The 17,500-nt window shown below is 37.3% G+C and overlaps 1 protein-coding gene across 1 annotated transcript in view; it reads left to right on the top strand.

The window, feature by feature from the left end:
• Positions 1 to 17,500, top strand: part of LOC135215010 (glutamate receptor ionotropic, kainate 2-like) — a 112,102-nt gene that overhangs the window by 3,069 nt on the left and 91,533 nt on the right. Inside the window, 1 exon segment of the mRNA XM_064249550.1 lies at positions 16,662 to 17,381. Within this exon segment, the coding sequence (XP_064105620.1) occupies positions 17,123 to 17,381 (259 nt within the window). The 5' untranslated portion in view covers positions 16,662 to 17,122.

Below are 17,500 nucleotides of genomic sequence, written 5' to 3' on the forward strand. Positions count from 1 at the left end.
CCTAAGAAGGCGAGTGACAGACGGGACTAGGAACAAGTACTTTCATAGTATATTCCACATTTTCAAGTTCACTTGAAAATGATAGATAGATAGATAGACATACCTTACAGGAATTCATGTGTATCCATCAGATATTCAGTCTGTGAGGAAGATAGAGATAGAGACAGACAGTCAGAGTGATTACCCAGCAACATATGAGGAATATTGGTTAGCCTTGGTCAATAGAAGCTTTGTGAATTAGTTCCGATGGAGGACAATGACGGTTTCAAACTAATAGGAGGTCTATGAATCATTCTGGCGATGAGCAGCAGAGAGAGAGAGAGAGAGAGAGAGAGAGAGAGAGAGATGTAAAATTATAATTTTACCTGACATTTCTCAACTTTAATTAACGATAGGTAAGAACACTTTTTGAATACCTGGTTTCAAAGATAAATATAAATAATGCTTTATATCAATGACAGGAAGAATATAATTCCCACCCATATTCATATTGGGGCTGAACTTGGATTTGAGGGCCATCGGGAGATGTTACTGTTCATCTCAGCAACTTAAAAAACGTATGGATCAGACACGTTAATATCTGTCGTTTTCGGTTTCTATTTTTTTTTATTTTCACCCCTTTCCCACCTCCACCTCCCTACAGCCCCTCCCCCCTTTGGTGTCAGTGATGTCTCACCCACACAGTATTGTTTCCCAGGTTCTAAGTTATGTGTACCAAATTTGGGTGAAATCGCTCAATTCATGTAAAAGTGTATGTGGCACAAACACACATATACCATTTGTTATATATATATATATATATATATATATAATATATATATATATATATATATATATTATATATATATATATATAAACTATATTTATAAATGTGTGTACGTGTGTTTGTTTTTGTATATGTGTGCGCGGGTGTGTCTATACGTATGCAGCCTTAAACTTTTATAAAGTCTGCTCACCTAATTGTATAATTCATGATAGTGTATTGTGACTTTTATGTATTATATGACCACCTTTGAGTTCCTCCCTTATCTCACCGTTTAGGAAAAATGATAAGGCTCATATTTTGTCGAAATTGCCACTGTTTATGAGAGAGAGACGTCCCCGATTTAAATTCCTTGCAAATGAGTAGTATTTAACGTTTGCTCTCTCTCTCTCTCTCTCTCTCTCTCGTTTTTAAATGAAAATGTTATCGTATATGATACGTTTCTTGTCGTAATTCAGAGACCTTTTTTTCCTTTTAGCCTAATTTCAAGGAATTCCTTCACAAACTGAGGTTTGGTTGATTCTTTCCATTTGCAGCTAGGATTGGTAGTCAGGGTAAACATGCAAGTAGCGTAACAAATTTTAATGTGGTGAAAAAATCAACATCTACTATTTAAAGTTGTCAATTCTTTTTGCTGTCAAAAAGAGAGAAATCTTTGACGTTCTTAATGGAATTGTTCTTGGACCCTTGCTATTTTCGTGTTTTGGTAGGTGTAGTGCCCTAGAACCTCCTCTCTCAGATAACTTTATTTTTCTTAATTCTGAATATATTTTGAAACCTCATCACCCAGACTAAGCAGTCCATCATTTGGTACTAGATTTACCAAGTGACAGTATTGCATTAGCTTCTGCAGTTCAGTGATATTTATAGAGTTTCCTAGAGAATTTATTCCAGTGGGACCAAATTAAGCAATGGGCTTCCTAATCAGATATCGGTATTTGGGATTCCATAAGCTGAAGGAAATGCTATATTTTAAATAAGATTTTTGAAATTGTGGAGTGATCTGGGGCGCTGATACAAGTCATCATATACCTCCCGAAAGTTTGAAGGGTTACGTCGACTTTAAACATGTAATTATGCCTTAACTTTCCACAAAGTAATTATTGTAATTTATCCACGACCCAATTGGGGGAAAAAGTGGGTGGAGGAGAGGCAATTAGGAAAGATTATAATTTTCATCTTCATTACTGAGCTTTTCTTGGAACTGAATTCTTATCCTTCTTTTTGAACGATCGTTATTTCTAGTAGATCTGGAACCATATACTTTTTTAAAGTATTTTACCGAAGTAACACACCGAAATATTTCTCTGAATTCTTACTCAGTAATGGGCCGCGATAATAATTGAACCTGTTGGGCTTGCCAAATTATTTGTCATTCATCAGGAATAAAACAAACAACTGCTCTTCCAGCTGTGCATGTCGGATATAATCTCAGGCTAAACATAGTCCTTAAAACGACTGTTTACTTATATTTAGTTGCGATTAATTTCTGTCAATGTATAAATAGTATCACAAATCAATAGGAAGTATCTGTCTTCTGTTATGAATGAGCTTTTTGCGCTGCTCATGCTGTCAGAATTGTTAAGAAAAATGTGAACATTAATAAAGATATTTACTTAGGCAATTTAAACAGCATATTGACTTCTTCGTCAGCGATTTGCAATGCAGCTATTGGGCACAGTTTCCCGTGTCGAAAATGAAGACAATGGTTGCAGGTCCACAATGATATAGCATGTGAGTTTCTGGTCTTTAACGGATATTAAAAGCTTTCGAACCTTGTACTAGGTTCATCTTCAGTCAAGATGAACCTAGTACAAGGTTCGAAAGCTTTTAATATCCATTAAAGGCCATATACTCACATGCTATATTATTGTGGACCTGCAACCAATGCAGCTATTGATTTATCCAGCGAAATGGGGAATGTCAGCGCATATATTTCTGAGCGTATTTTTCATCAGCATGACCCTTATTTCTGGTTTCCGTTGGAGGGTAGTGCCATCACTGCACTTCACGTAGTACACTGTAGGCACTACTATAGATTCTGTGCAGCGTCCCTTCGGCCCCTACCTGCAACCCATTTCATTCCTTTTACTGTAGTTCAGTTCATATTCTCATTCTTCCATCTAACTTTCCAACGTCTGTTGACAATTGTTTTAATGTGCAATTGCGAGGTTTTCCTCCTGTTGCACCTTTTAAAACATTTTTACTCTCAAACTTCCCTTTCAGTGCTGGATGAAATTATAGGTCCCACCGCCTGGTATTTTTCATATAATGTGTATATTCCATCCCATTCCTGTTGCTGGTATCTCGTCTAAAGTGAAGCGGGTAACCATTCACACTTTCAGGACAGCTGAATTTAGAACACATTGGAGAAACATTACTAGAAAGACAAACTTCCGCTCGTATTGCGAAGAGTGAGCACGAAAAAGATTGCGTTGGACACCATACAAGGTTTCAGCACTGAATCATAAGTCATCCGTCAGGACGCCATCTGTTCAGACAGAATTCGTGATTGTTCCTTCCCCTGTGATTCTTCTGCAAACCCTCCTGGGAGAAAGGGAAGCTCGGGTTGGAAACAGGGCATCAATTATTGCTTTGGCATTGAAAAGGCTGGACGGGAAAAAAAAATTCATATGACATAAAGCTTGGTGCAGTTTCTTTCCCTTTTCTCTGTAACCCGTTTTCTGTCGTTTTCGAGTAATTGAATTATTGAAAGATATATATGAAAGATTATTGGTCACCAAGTCGCTTATCAGGACATAATTTAGTTCGGTGATTACTAATGAGTTTCAAGTAATAAACTGCTAATCATACATCTATAGACTTCAGAGATCGATCGAAAGCTGACAATGTTAAAATTCAATCTTTTATCTATATTGAAAGAATATTTGTTAACTGTATTATAAATGGTATTGAACAAAAAGACCGGTCGTCATTACATAACCAGTTATATTTACTTCAAATTAAATTATTTTAAGAGGGGAAATATCTTTTAACACAATCTTCCTTACCTGCAACTCGAGAACACGTTCTCTCAAACCAATTGTTTTCCACTTCCACGGGAATTGAGGTCAGCAGGGAAGGATGTGGTTGTGTTTTGAAAACATACACACACACACACACACACACACACACACACACGGAAAATAAGACCACCTGACTTTGTATGAATTTAATTTTTTTGCTACCTTGTTTTGCCTTATATATTATTTACATAATATTTCCCGTATTCTATGCACAGGCTGCAATTATAGCTAATTTCTGTTCTATTTCGAAGTTATGTTTATATGTATATATATTATATAGTATATTTCATATATATTTACGTATATTATATGTATATATGGGAACGTGTTTCAGAATAATTCTGACTTAACACGGGACTGAAACTCTTGTCTTTGGAGCGAGAGGTAAGAATGAAATGAAATGTTATTAGTTCGAGCGCAATTGTTGCTAGGAGTTCGGTAAAATTCTTTTTAGTATGTTAGAGGCCTTAGTCGCCTGCCAGGAAAAGCTTGGGTACGTAAGTACTCTTACGAACTTTGGGCCAGAATTGCTAATCCCCTGTGCCCTCATTGGAAAGAAGTTCGGTTCCGTAGAGAGTCAAGAAATTTATTTATATAATATATATACACATACCCACGTACTAAGACTTAGTTGTGTCTATAGTAAATTCACATTAACTGTGCATTTGACGTCCAGACCAGTCCCTTACGACGCTCCTGATGGCGTTGATAAGCCAATCACAGGGCTGGAAACTCTCAGTCTCTCAAGAGAGTTCACATGGGCAGGATGTATGTTCCACCTCTTCTGAAAGAAGTATACCTCAGGAGAGGTGGAACATACATCATGCCTATGGGAACTCTCTCGAGAGACTGAGAGATTCCACCCCTGCGATAGGCTTATCAACAGCCAATCAGGAGCGTCGTAAGGGACTGGCCTAGACGTCAAATGCACGGTTGATGTGAATCTACTATAGTACATTCTTATAACTCTCTCCCTCTCCTCTTTTAATTGGCATCTTTAATTTAACTTCTCTTCCAATATTGCAGTACCTATTTCCTGAAACACTTCTATTTGGTTCCATCAACTTAGTTTACTCGTGTAAATTTTACCAAAGAGTACCCAAGCCCACTCTTACTAGAGTAAAATTCGGGCCATTTGGCGGTATCTATGGCTTTTTACCGAGCTAATAGTAGTGATTCTGAAGATTATATATATATTATATATATATATATATATATATATATATATATATATATATATATATATATATATATATATATATATATAATACATCAGAATCACTACTACTTACTTATGGGCTCAGCAAAAAATGCCATAAATACCGGCAAATCGTCCGATTGAACGTAAATACCAGCCCCGACTCAGTCAGGCAATGTTGACGTACCGATGATTTCACCGAACGCCGAATTAATGCGAAAAGGGGATCAGATACTCCTTCAGCCAAGGGGATTTAGAGGATCAGAATATCCATCACGTCGCTGGAACTCTTTAAAAATGTGTCCATTAAAGCGCTTCGATTCGCCTCATTATATATGGCACTTAAATACACAAAGAAGTTATAGCGCTGAATAACGATGTGTTGGAATTTAAAGGGATGCAGGCGACAAAAAGCTTTGACATTTTTTTTTGCCTATTGGGTAAATGTGTATTCGAGATGACAGGAATGAGAGAGAGAGAGCGAGAGAGAGAGAGAGAGAGAGAGAGAGAGAGAGAGAGAGAGAGAGAGAGAGAGAGAGAGAGAGAGAGAGAGAGCATCGAACTGTCACTCCGTAGGAAAATGTCAACTATATTTTACGCATATTTGGTATTCGATTTCAAAGTGCTGAGAGAGAGAGAGAGAGAGAGAGAGAGAGAGAGAGAGAGAGAGAGTTACAAGGAGTCTGATCCTGTTATCAGATTTAAATTCATACGTAGCTATTTCTTTGACCCACACCCCAGCCGTTCCTTTCGCGAACATTTATTCCCATTAAAAGTGAGCTTTCCCGCAAAACGCGGTATTCAGCTCCCGCAGTAAATATATATATAAGCTAACGGTTATCACCCGCCTCTTCAGAGTTCCGGCGAGAGTGATGTAACATTCGTTATCTTGAAAGCGTGGCTTGGAGTACAGGGGGAAACTTATTTCGTTTGTTACATTCTATGATAATAGCGACTTCCACGCTTTGTTTTTTTGTTGATACGGGACCCAAATTGCTTCATGGTTTGTAGCCTGATTTTCTCGCTCAAGATATACAGACTTTTATTTTATATGGTAGATCGTATTTTCTCAGTTAAGTATATATTCATCTAAAGTATAAATATAGGTTTTAACATTCACATCTCAGTGAGAGAGAGAGAGAGAGAGAGAGAGAGAGAGAGAGAGAGAGAGATGGGGTGGGGTGGGGAGACATTTACATAGGAGATCTTATATACCCAGAAAGGTATGCATTTGTGCAAAGGTTAAATGCAGATTTTTATTCATATTTCATTGAGAGAGAGAGAGAGAGAGAGAGAGAGAGAGAGAAGAGAGAGAGAGAGAAGGGTGGGGTGGGGAGAGATTTACATGGGAGATCTTATATACCCAGAAAAGTATGTATTTGTTTAAAGGTTAAATGCAGATTATTATTAAAATTTCATTAAGAGAGAGAGAGAGAGAGAGAGAGAGAGAGAGAGAGAGAGGAGAGAGAGAGAGAAATATGGGGTGGGGTGGGGAGAGATTTACAAGGGAGATCTTCTATACCCAGAAAAGTATGTATTTATTTAGAGGTTAAATGCAGATTTTTATTCATATTTCATTGAGAGAGAGAGAGAGAGAGAGAGAGAGAGAGAGAGAGAGAGAGAGAGAGATCGTATTTTCTAAGTTAATTATGTGTTGATATCTAGGCTAACTGCAGATTTGAGTATTCACATGTCAGTGAGTGAGTCGGAAACATGGATTCATATGGAAGATCTTATTTGGTCACTTAAACATGTATTTATTTTATAAGCATTTGGAATCTAAAGGATTATTAGTTGATCGTCAATGTGCATGCAAGAAGCAGTTAGGTACCTGCAATGTCCTTTTAGACTTGACATGCCCTCTGCATGGGAACCTTGGTAAGGGTTTTAAGTGCAGAGTAATTCAAATAGATTTTAGTGCCGCCTTCGATATATTCAATCACAAGGCACTTATTTGTAAATTTCAGAATCTTGAAGCCGGTAGATATGTTTTAGGATTACTTCAAGAATTCCCTACAGCAGTGGACGGGATCTTTAGTGAACCACAAGGCAGTGTTCTTGGTCCACTGTTATTTTTAAGTGAATACTAGTGATATGGTTGTTGGCCGATGATGCAACACTTGTGGGTGTAGTAGAAGAGTCTGCACTTGTATGAGAAATAAAGTTGCCCTCAGACTCAGTATAGGGATATGGGGTATGGACCTGATCAGGGAACGGTGTAGTCGGTGGCATATGAAGCTGAACTCTAAGTGCAGATCTCCCACCCGACCCTCCCCTTCATGGGAATGAATCTGAAGCTTTAACTATTCTAAGGTATAACTTTTGCCTCACGTGTAACTTTTGACAAACATCTAATGAAAGTTTCGGCAAATGCCGAACGAAAGTTAGGTATTGTTCGTAAGGTCTTATAATTTATATCTATAGCAGTGATCAAGCCGATGCAGCTTTTTATTTTTAAGATTGTTTGTACTTCCTTAACTGGAATACTGTTCTCCGGTGTGGATGTCTGCTTCTGCCATAGATTTAACTCTCTTGTTTGTCACTTTTTGATAAGTTACATTTCAAGAGAGGTCTTTCAAATATTCACAATTGGTCCCTGATCCCTCTTTATCTACCGAGAGCAACCGGATTCGCTGAACAGCATTACTAATATACAGTAAATGCGCCTCACTGTCGAACTTCTCAGTTCCAGGGGTCCTTTATTCCTTGCACCATTGAAATGTGGAACAGCCTCTCAGAGGATGTTGTACGGTTGGAACTTTAGAAGGTTCAAGTGTAAATGCAATTCATTACTACCCTCATACCATTCTTATTGCATTTTAGTAATTTTTATCTATTCATTTATTTATTAATGTATTTTTTCAATACGTGGGAAATCTTTCTGTATTTCACTTCATTTCCTCTTACTTCTTCTTGATAAACACCATATTCTTTGGAAGCTTGGAAGCCCTGTGAGCATGTTTCATATGAATAGATTTCATCTACTGAATAATATATAGGTACGAATATAGATATTATATATATATATAGATATTATTACATTATATATAGAGATATATATATTATATATTATATTATAAATAATATATATATATATATATATATATATACATTATATATATATATATATATATTATATCTCATATATATATATCATATATTATATCTATATATATATATAATATATAATATATACACACGGTATTTTAAGGCACAAACTGTGACCTAACCGACCTCTATCTGCTTGGATTTCCTTTTGAATATTCTGATAAGCTTATTCAAGATACATCGCCCATTCATGCATAAATGAGGGCATGCATATATGAATACAATATGAGTTTTGACGATGTCCTTCGTCTGGATAGACTGCCGCTCTATAATACAGCTCTTCTGTCAAGTTGCATAATTTAAAAGTGTAGTTTGGTTTCATTAGGAAATATTAATACTTCGGAATAAATTTTTCGAGTGGTGTTCTTTATAATAAAGAATAATTCAGTATAATTTATCTTTCATGTCATGTTTCATTAATACATATATGCACAAACACACTTACACATTAATGCATGCATATATACATACTACATACACATACATACATATATATATATATATATATATATATATATATATATATATATATATATACATATGTCAGATGAAAGGGGTTATAATTGATAATATATTTAATATGCCAATGTGATGTGCTGTGACTTTGCGCAGAACAGAGCCGAAGCAATGACCTGAGAAAGCTGATAAATCATTTCTGGGATGGAGTGATACGGAGATGCATAGTTAAGCGGGTCAATGTTCGTCAGTTCATGGGGTCTTGTTCAAGTGCCTTTAGAAACTGGTTGTGACCAGTTCTGTGTGAGTTCATGTGTACGTGTACTAACTATGTCCATTGATAACGACTTGGCTTAGCCAAATCTATGGGAGACTTACAGAGAGGTCTGTGCGAGAAAGGCAGAATGCTGGGATAGCTCTGCGAAAGTTTTTAATTGTTTATGTGTAGTTCTCCAGGCTGTAATGGGTAAGTGTATCTTACTTTAGCCAAGGGGATGGCTTGTTTGATATTTGGTAAAGATGTTCTATTAAATCTTTGACTTTGTCTTTACAATTGTGTGTGCTTCTCGTGTCTTTGTAACAGGCGTTTCTAGTGGAGGGGACTAAGTGTCCTAGTGAGGGGACAGAGAGTCCCGTGTGGAGGGAAATATGATATTTTGGAGAAGAGATTGGTGTGACTAATTACTGATTGAGACATTTAAACACTGGGGGGGTTAACTGAATTAGTTTGTCTGTGAGACTTGGATTATTATCTTTCCATTGTTGAATAAAAATTATTTTTTGTAACTTTGACTCTGATTTGATGACCTGTTAGTATGGAGAGAGAGAGAGAGAGAGAAGGCCATGCCAGTGGTTGCGAGTCGAGAGAGAGAGAGAGAGAGAGAGAGAGAGAGAGAGAGAAGGCCATGCCAGTGGTTGCGAGTCGAGAGAGAGAGAGGTGGGGGGGAGAGATTGTGTGTTACCAGTTCGTCTTACACTTAGGCTTAAACGCATACCAACTATTAAATACCCTTCGCTGGTAATAGGTGCCAGAGATGGGTAACAGATTTGGTGGCTTAGCGGTGGTTTTCGAATGACAAAGCCTTTTGAGGGATTGTGGAAAATTGTTAAATTGTTAGATTTCAGTTACTAAGTGAGAGATAATGAGAAAATATCCATCCGTTGACTGTGGCAATGATGTGAGAGAATTGAACTGGACTCAGCATTTTGCCCAGGGCGAGATGCCTCGAGACTCGAGAGAGCTGGGAACAGTCAGTTAGAACTGAGAAGTTTGTGAGTGCATTCCCGAGGCATCCACGTGTCTGTGTGTTAGCGTGTCTTGCGCAAATTCCGAGTTTTTTTGTATTTTTTCACTTTGAAGGGGTAAGTGTTAAAGAGCCTTTTTTTTAGTCCTGGGGGTATTTTTTTTTTTTTTAATAATTTTGTGTAATGGGATTGGTTTTGGATACCACATTTTTTTCCCCCATAGTAGCAGAAAGGGACGTGTTTTCTTTATTGGCGCATGTTTAGAAAAGACACATTCGTCTTTCTTTGGTGTATGAATAGTTTTCATACATGCAACACTGTGTTTTTGCCTCCTGGAGATAGAGCGGCCGTTCATGCATATGCAGTCAGCGCAATTCTTGCTGACCGATCGAAGAGCACAGCAAGGGGAAGTCGAGTACTGGCTTGCCTCAAGGGTATTGTTTACCGGGAGGGTACTAATGGCCTACTTTGGGGGGTACTCAGACACTGTTCAGGGGGGGTGTTCTAATGCTCAGTGGAGGGCGAAACTCTTTTTTTTTCTCAGTGGGGGTGAACTCCTTTTTTTTTTCTCTCTTTGTGTCGGGGTGTTGGGGGGGGGGAAGAATTTGCCCTTGACAATGAATTTCCAATGCCAAGGACATCAGCTGATAATGATTGGTTGATGATGTGAGATGCCGTAGGGTCTTTTTTTAGAAAAGAGATTTTCTTTCTCTTGAATGAAGAGAAAAGGAAGTGAAATGCATTGGATGTTTGTAAGTTTTCCTTATACTTTGGAAGGCACAAATATAATGGGGACTCAGAGATTATTATTATTTTTATTGTGTTGGAGAGATTACTTTAAAGTGGTGATGCCCTGTGAGTGATGACTGATGATGATATATTTTTTGGAGCCTTGTTTTATTCCACATGGAGTTATTGGTGAAATAGAGGTAAGTATTTTTTGTTTGCCGAAACAGAGATGACTACTTTTTATTCCTGGAGTGGTGGTTTTTTATTAACACGGGGTTATTGGGGAAATAAGAGGGAATATGGTGTGGTGTGGTTATTAATTAAATGGGGGAAATATTTTTATAACTGGAGTGGTGTTATTATTAAGATGGTGACTTATATTTATATATATGGAGGTGGAATTAATCTTTGGCCGGTGACCTTTTTTTGTGGTTATGATTTTTTTTAGTTTAATTTCTCTGAGAGTTTTTTCAAGCCAAGAGAAGAGTTCTGTGGTTCTTTCTTTTTGGTTTCGTGACTATTTGGAGGCGAGTGGCATTACTGCATTGTGGTGCTATGGAGATGTTGTGCATTTTTTATGTTCACAAGTGTGTTATTTTTGGAGGCATATAATTGCTGAATTACGAGTTCATCGTAATTCAGCAATTTTTTTGATAATTATATAAAAAAATTGATATAAGAAATTATATAAAAAATTATACAAAAAATTGATAATTTTTTATATAATTGGGCAGTGTCATGTGAGAATTACGTCTTTAAGACAATCTTTGAGCAGCTTAGTCATATCCTGGAGATAATATACTGGAATGTGCTTACGTGATTTCAGTTAGAACCCTTTTCTTGAGAATCATGAGTTTCCGAACTAGCGAGTCTGACTAGACATTTTTTTTGTGCTGCTGTTAGAGCACACGTGTCCGCAGGAGGATTTTTTTTTGCTGAAACCGCTGCGATGAGTCCGGTGTGCTGATTCCCTTCCTCTAGTGGTGATTACTCAGAGTTTTTGCAATATCTGGAAATGTTGACCATAGCATTTCATGAAAGTGGGCGTGTAAGAGTTGCTTTCTGGCCCTGTCCAGTCAATGAAAAATTGTGATGGCAAAAATTCCGTAACTATACATGTGGCATTTATGGGGGAAAATGCGGGGTTATGTATATTATGCATATATTATTTGTTTTGTGATGGGGAAGTTTACTTGTGATTATTTTTTTTTATTTTTCTTCCTTTTCCTATGAGAGATGTAATCGGGGGTTGAGTTTAAATAGCATTTCTTTTTGGACGGGTGATGTAATTTATCGGGGTTGTGATTTGCATAAATGGGCGTTTGACATTTAGTCTCATTGTAATTAATTATATAGAACATAAAGGGGTGTTTTTGCTGTTAAACATTGGAGATTTTTACTGATTTTGTGGGTTGTTCAAATATCAGAGCTTGAGAGAACATTTTTGGATTTTTGGGTCTGGGCTTGTTACGTGATTTTTTTTTCTTGGGCTCATTACCTTTTTTCTTTTTTTTTTACTTGTGGGAACATTCGAGTTTGGAATGTTAGTGCAGAAGTCCGTGGAGTTGCTGTGAGTTCTGGATTGTGTGTGCTGATGTATGAGTTTGGAGAATTGAGTTAGAGAACTTAATATTTCCTTTGCGAGTTGTGATAATGACTTGTGATTTAGTGGACATATTAAATGGAGTTAATTGGGAGACGTTCAGTTAGTATTTCGGACTTTTTGAGGTCAATATCTGATAGAAGTAGTATGTCTGGGGTTAATTCTTTTTTGATTGACCGATGACTGACATACTTACACACCATAATTGTCGTTCCCCGACGCTAGCAAGACGTCCACCAGCCGTGCAGAGACGTTGCTGTCTTTTATCCAGGGTGATTACTAGAGTTTCTACGAGTCTACAGAGTTCTACAGCGTTTTTTTATCTACAGAAGCCGTTTGGAGTCTTCTACAGGGAGGGAGACATTCCTACAGCTTGCTACAGTCTGTGCTGGAAGTTGCAGACAAAGGAGGGATATTCAAGATTCCAAAATGAGATGAAGCATGATAGACTTTACTTTATTATGCCAGAGACGTGCAGTTATTACTATTTTTTTTTGAGCCGGCCAATGTTTTTTATAAATATAAGCTGTTTTGTATGACCATTTGCAAGGCAGGGCCTAGCAATTTTAAGTGGCCGAGCTCTGTCAGATGAAAGGGGTTATAATTAATAATATATTTAATATGCCAATGTGATGTGCTGTGACTTTGCGCAGAACAGAGCCGAAGCAATGACCTGAGAAAGCTGATGAATCATTTCTGGGATGGAGTGATACGAAGATGCATAGTTAAGCGGGTCAATGTTCGACAGTTCATGGGGTCTTGTTCAAGTGCCTTTAGAGACTGGTTGTGACCAGTTTACAGAGAGGTCTGTGTGAGAAAGGCAGAATGCTGGGATAGCTCTGCGAAAGTTTTTAATTGTTTGTGTGTAGTTCTCCAGGCTGTAATGGGTAAGTGTATCTTACTTTAGCCAAGGGGATGGCTTGTTTGATATTTGGTAAAGATGTTCTATTTAATCTTTGACTTTGTCTTTACAATTGTGTGTGCTTCTTGTGTCCTTGTAACAGGCGTTTCTAGTGGAGGGGACTAAGTGTCCTAGTGAGGGGACAGAGAGTCCCGTGTGGAGGGAAATATGATATTTTGGAGAAGAGATTGGTGTGACTAATTACTGATTGAGACATTTAAGCACTGGGGGTGTTAACTGAGTTAGTTTGTCCGTGAGACTTGGATTATTATCTTTCCATTGTTGAATAAAAATTATTTTTTGTAACTTTGACTCTGATTTGATGACCTGTTAGAATGGAGACTAGAGAGAGAGAAGAGCGCGAGAGATGAGAAGAGAGAGAGAGCGAGAGGAGAGAGAGGAGAGAGGAGAGGAAGAGAAGGCCATGCCAGTGGTTGCGAGTCAAGAGAGAGAGAGAGAGAGAGAGATGGGGGGGGGAGAGATTGTGTGTTACCAGTTCGTCTTACGTTAGGCTTAAACGCATACCAAATATTAAATACCCTTTGCTGGTAATAGGTGCCAGAAATGGGTAACACACACACACACACACACACACACACACACACACACACATATATATATATATATATATATATATATATATATATATATATATATATATATAAGAAGAGAGAGAGTGAGAGGGAAATTTAAATCTGTACAGAGAGAATTAAAGCTCTCTCTCTCTCTCTCTCTCGTGTGGGTGAGAAAATAACTCGGGAAGAATGTACCACGAGTGAGAACGTGAGGTCTATCCACAGTGCTTTTGAGAAACCCAACTGAAAGTAAGTGTATATGTCCTTGCAAAGGCTATAGTAGATTCACATCAACCGTGCATTTGATATCTAGGCCAGTTCCCTTACGACGCTCCTGATTGGCTGTTGATAAGCCGATCACAGGGCTGGAAACTCTCAGTCTCTCTCGAGAGTTCACTTGGGTAGGATCTTTGTTCCACCTCTCCTGAAGTATACTTCTTTCAAGAGAAGTGGAACATACATATTACCTACGTGAACTCTCTTGAGAGACTGAGAGTTTCCAACCCTGTGATTGGCTTATCCAACAGCCAATCAGGAGCGTCGTAAGGGACTGGCCTAGACGTCAAATGCACGGTTGATGTGAATCTACTATAGTATGCAAAACTATGCATGGTGGGGGGAGGGGAAGGAAGGGATGGGGGAGGGGGGGGGGGGGGGGGTGGCAGTGCGCTTCCACACTCGCCACACTCGCACGCTTGCGAGCCTGTCCTTCTTATTTCGGGAGATGCAGAACGATCGCTCTCATTGAATCAGAGGACCAAGCTAGGCGCGGCATGTGTCTGTGTGAGCAATTTACTGAAGATGTGGGGAAGGGAATGAGGAGACGGGGGGGGGGGGGGGGTGGGGGGGGGGGGGGGGGGTGAAGTTTAAAAAGCGAAAACGCTCCGCTTTAAAAGTGGAAAGTGATATATAGGTGGTCTTTAGGAAGGCGGCAAGACTTGCAAATTTCGTTCGTGCATTCGTGTTGGGATGGCATTTTGGTATATATATATATATCATATATATATAATATATATATATATATATATATATATATATATATATATATATATATATAATATGTGTGTGTGTGTGTGTGTGTGTGTATATATATATATATATATATATATAATATATATATATATATATATATATATATATATAGATATATATATTATATATATATATAATTTATATATATATATAATATATAAATATATATATATATATATATATATATATTTATATATATAATATATATATTATATATTATATATAATATATATATATATATAAATATATATATATATAATTTATATATATATATAATATATATATATTATATAATATATATATATATATATATATATATATATAAACATATATATATATATATATATATATATATATATATATATATATATTATGTGTGTATATGCTTGTATGTATGTATATATATTATGAACATTCTCACCTGTGAATTCACCTTGGTAAGAAATATCGTTAATACTGACAAAACGTACTACAGAAAAGCGTATTTCACACAATAAAAGGAAATGCTTTTGATATATAAACTAGAATTCACCCTGGTAAGAAATATTTTTAATACTGACAAAAAGTACTACAGAAAATCATATTTCACACAACAAAAGCAAATAGTTTTGATCAACTATTCTGCCTATGAGTCTTCATGTCATCAAAAGATAGGCCACTGTAAAGAATCAAATCTAAGGCTTCCACGAACCACCCTCTCCCACAAAAACAAACAGCAACCAACGCCGACAACGCCCTTATCCAGAAGGATCTCTTTCCGCTAAAGTTTGCGGAGGAGCGTACGAGAATCATTACAAACTCGCGAGATCGGGCCCATCTCTCATGTTGTCAAGTGATCATCGTCACGCTTCACACACATGCACATACACACACACGCGCGCCGGGTGAAGTGGATTCGTTTAATGGAACTCGCTCGAGATGGATTGGGGGACGAGGAGGTGTTTGCAATAGCTAAGCCCCATGATGAGAAAGACTTTTTTTTTTTTTTCCTTTTTTGTTATCCAATATTTGCAGTCTGTATCTATTTTTTACTTGACGCATTTGGTGTGCCACTGGTTTCGTGACAGTAATTTGTAATCATTATTATTCAAAATGATACTTCGCGCAAAACGTCATCAGATCAGAAGGTTCCTACCGACAAGAATAAGAAAACATAGATTGAACAACGTAGAATCTGGTTATTACATGCTTAAATGACCAACATAAAGTGCCAGTTACTTATAGGCTCACGTAACAAACTATTTGATATTGGCAATAGGCCTGCAGTTTCATCACAATAAACAATTATCCAAACAATTGCAACATGGCTCGTCCGCGGAGCAAGGTTCCAGAGGACCTCAGTGTCGGGGAATAATTAATCTTAATTTGGCTTATTTGTCCTTTCATTGGAATTCGTGTAGAGTGAAACTTCCGACCATATTTGTATTTATCTTAAAGTTCCTTAACGTTGTAAGATTACAGCAATATTTTGCAAATACGTTGCTTTGATGGTAATCGGTTGTTATACTATATCTCCAAGGTTATAATTGATAAAGTCTGATAAAGCAAAACAGACTTTATTAATAGCATCATAAAGTCGGTTTTTCCTTCATTGAGAGGCTGTGCTAATTTTAATGTAATCAGAAGAATGCTCAGTGTTTATCTAAGCGGGATAAAATTGTTTTAAAAATGAGTAACTGAGTACGTTGGAAAATCACGGTGAACAGGAGCAAGTAATTGGGATGATTTTAAATCACGAATTCAATTATTTGGATTATTGCCCTGTGATCATTTTAATGGTAGCCTGAACTCTTGCAATGATCGAAGGCATCCGTTAACAGCAGTAACTGTTATGCGTATTATAAATTTGTTATAATACAGGTTCATGAGCGAAATCATGATTGTAATATATTTTCTATAATATTGCACGACTCACAATGTTATTTGCACGGATGTCATTATTAAGAATATATTTGTGATTATAATCAAAATGTCTGTGCAGTTAATCGTGAAATATTAACATAATTTTCCTTTTCTGCTTTTCAGGTAACTTGTTCCGATGAGGGGAAAGTGACTTCAAAATATCTATTAGTGGTTGTACATGCGATTGTTGAAAAACTGTGGAAATTAATGCTATTATGCAGTGGTATTTTGACTTGAAAATCATAACCTTACGTGAATGAAAAAGTTTTTTTATTTTAGCTTTTTTTCTTTTATCTCGTTTAGAAGAAACTGATAAAACATCTCAGAGAGACGAAAGTCGTTTATTTCCTTCGTCCAGATACTTAGTCTCACTGGCCAAACTGTAACAGATCTCGAACTTAAAAATCCAGCAAGAGATTGGTTAATATAAGTTGCAACATGCTAACGAAACATTCCTTGGACTCCGGTCTTGTTGAGAGCGGAGTGTTAAAGAAGTATAAAAGAATCCTGGTTGATCTTAATCATCTTACGATGTATTAAAAAGCTTGTTGTACGAGGACTCAAGTGTTTCTGGTGAGAAAGCAATGGATGCAACACCTCCTTTAGGGACAACGAACAGCCAATGCGGTGAAAAAATCGGCGCTTGTCCCAATTACGTAGAAAGGAAAGGCGGTAAATATAGTAGGAAATGGAAGGATGGAGCGCTTGACAGAAAAGACAGAATGAAGACGAGGCATCGTCCCGTCAAATGCTTCCTTCATTTCACCTCGATTCTGCTGTTGTCGCTGGTCCTCCTGATTTCTCGCCTGCCTCAGATCGCCTCGTCCGACGTCATTCGAGTTGGTAAGTACTTGTAGAACGTTGCTATACACTTTATTTACATGATTTTATTTAACTGGACTTCACCGTCTGTCTGTCTGTCTGTTTGGGTCAAAACTTGTAACTCAGTTTTCGACTTGTTT

This window comes from Macrobrachium nipponense, chromosome 46 (genome assembly GCF_015104395.2).
Source record: "Macrobrachium nipponense isolate FS-2020 chromosome 46, ASM1510439v2, whole genome shotgun sequence".
In the NCBI taxonomy this organism is placed as follows: domain Eukaryota; kingdom Metazoa; phylum Arthropoda; class Malacostraca; order Decapoda; family Palaemonidae; genus Macrobrachium; species Macrobrachium nipponense.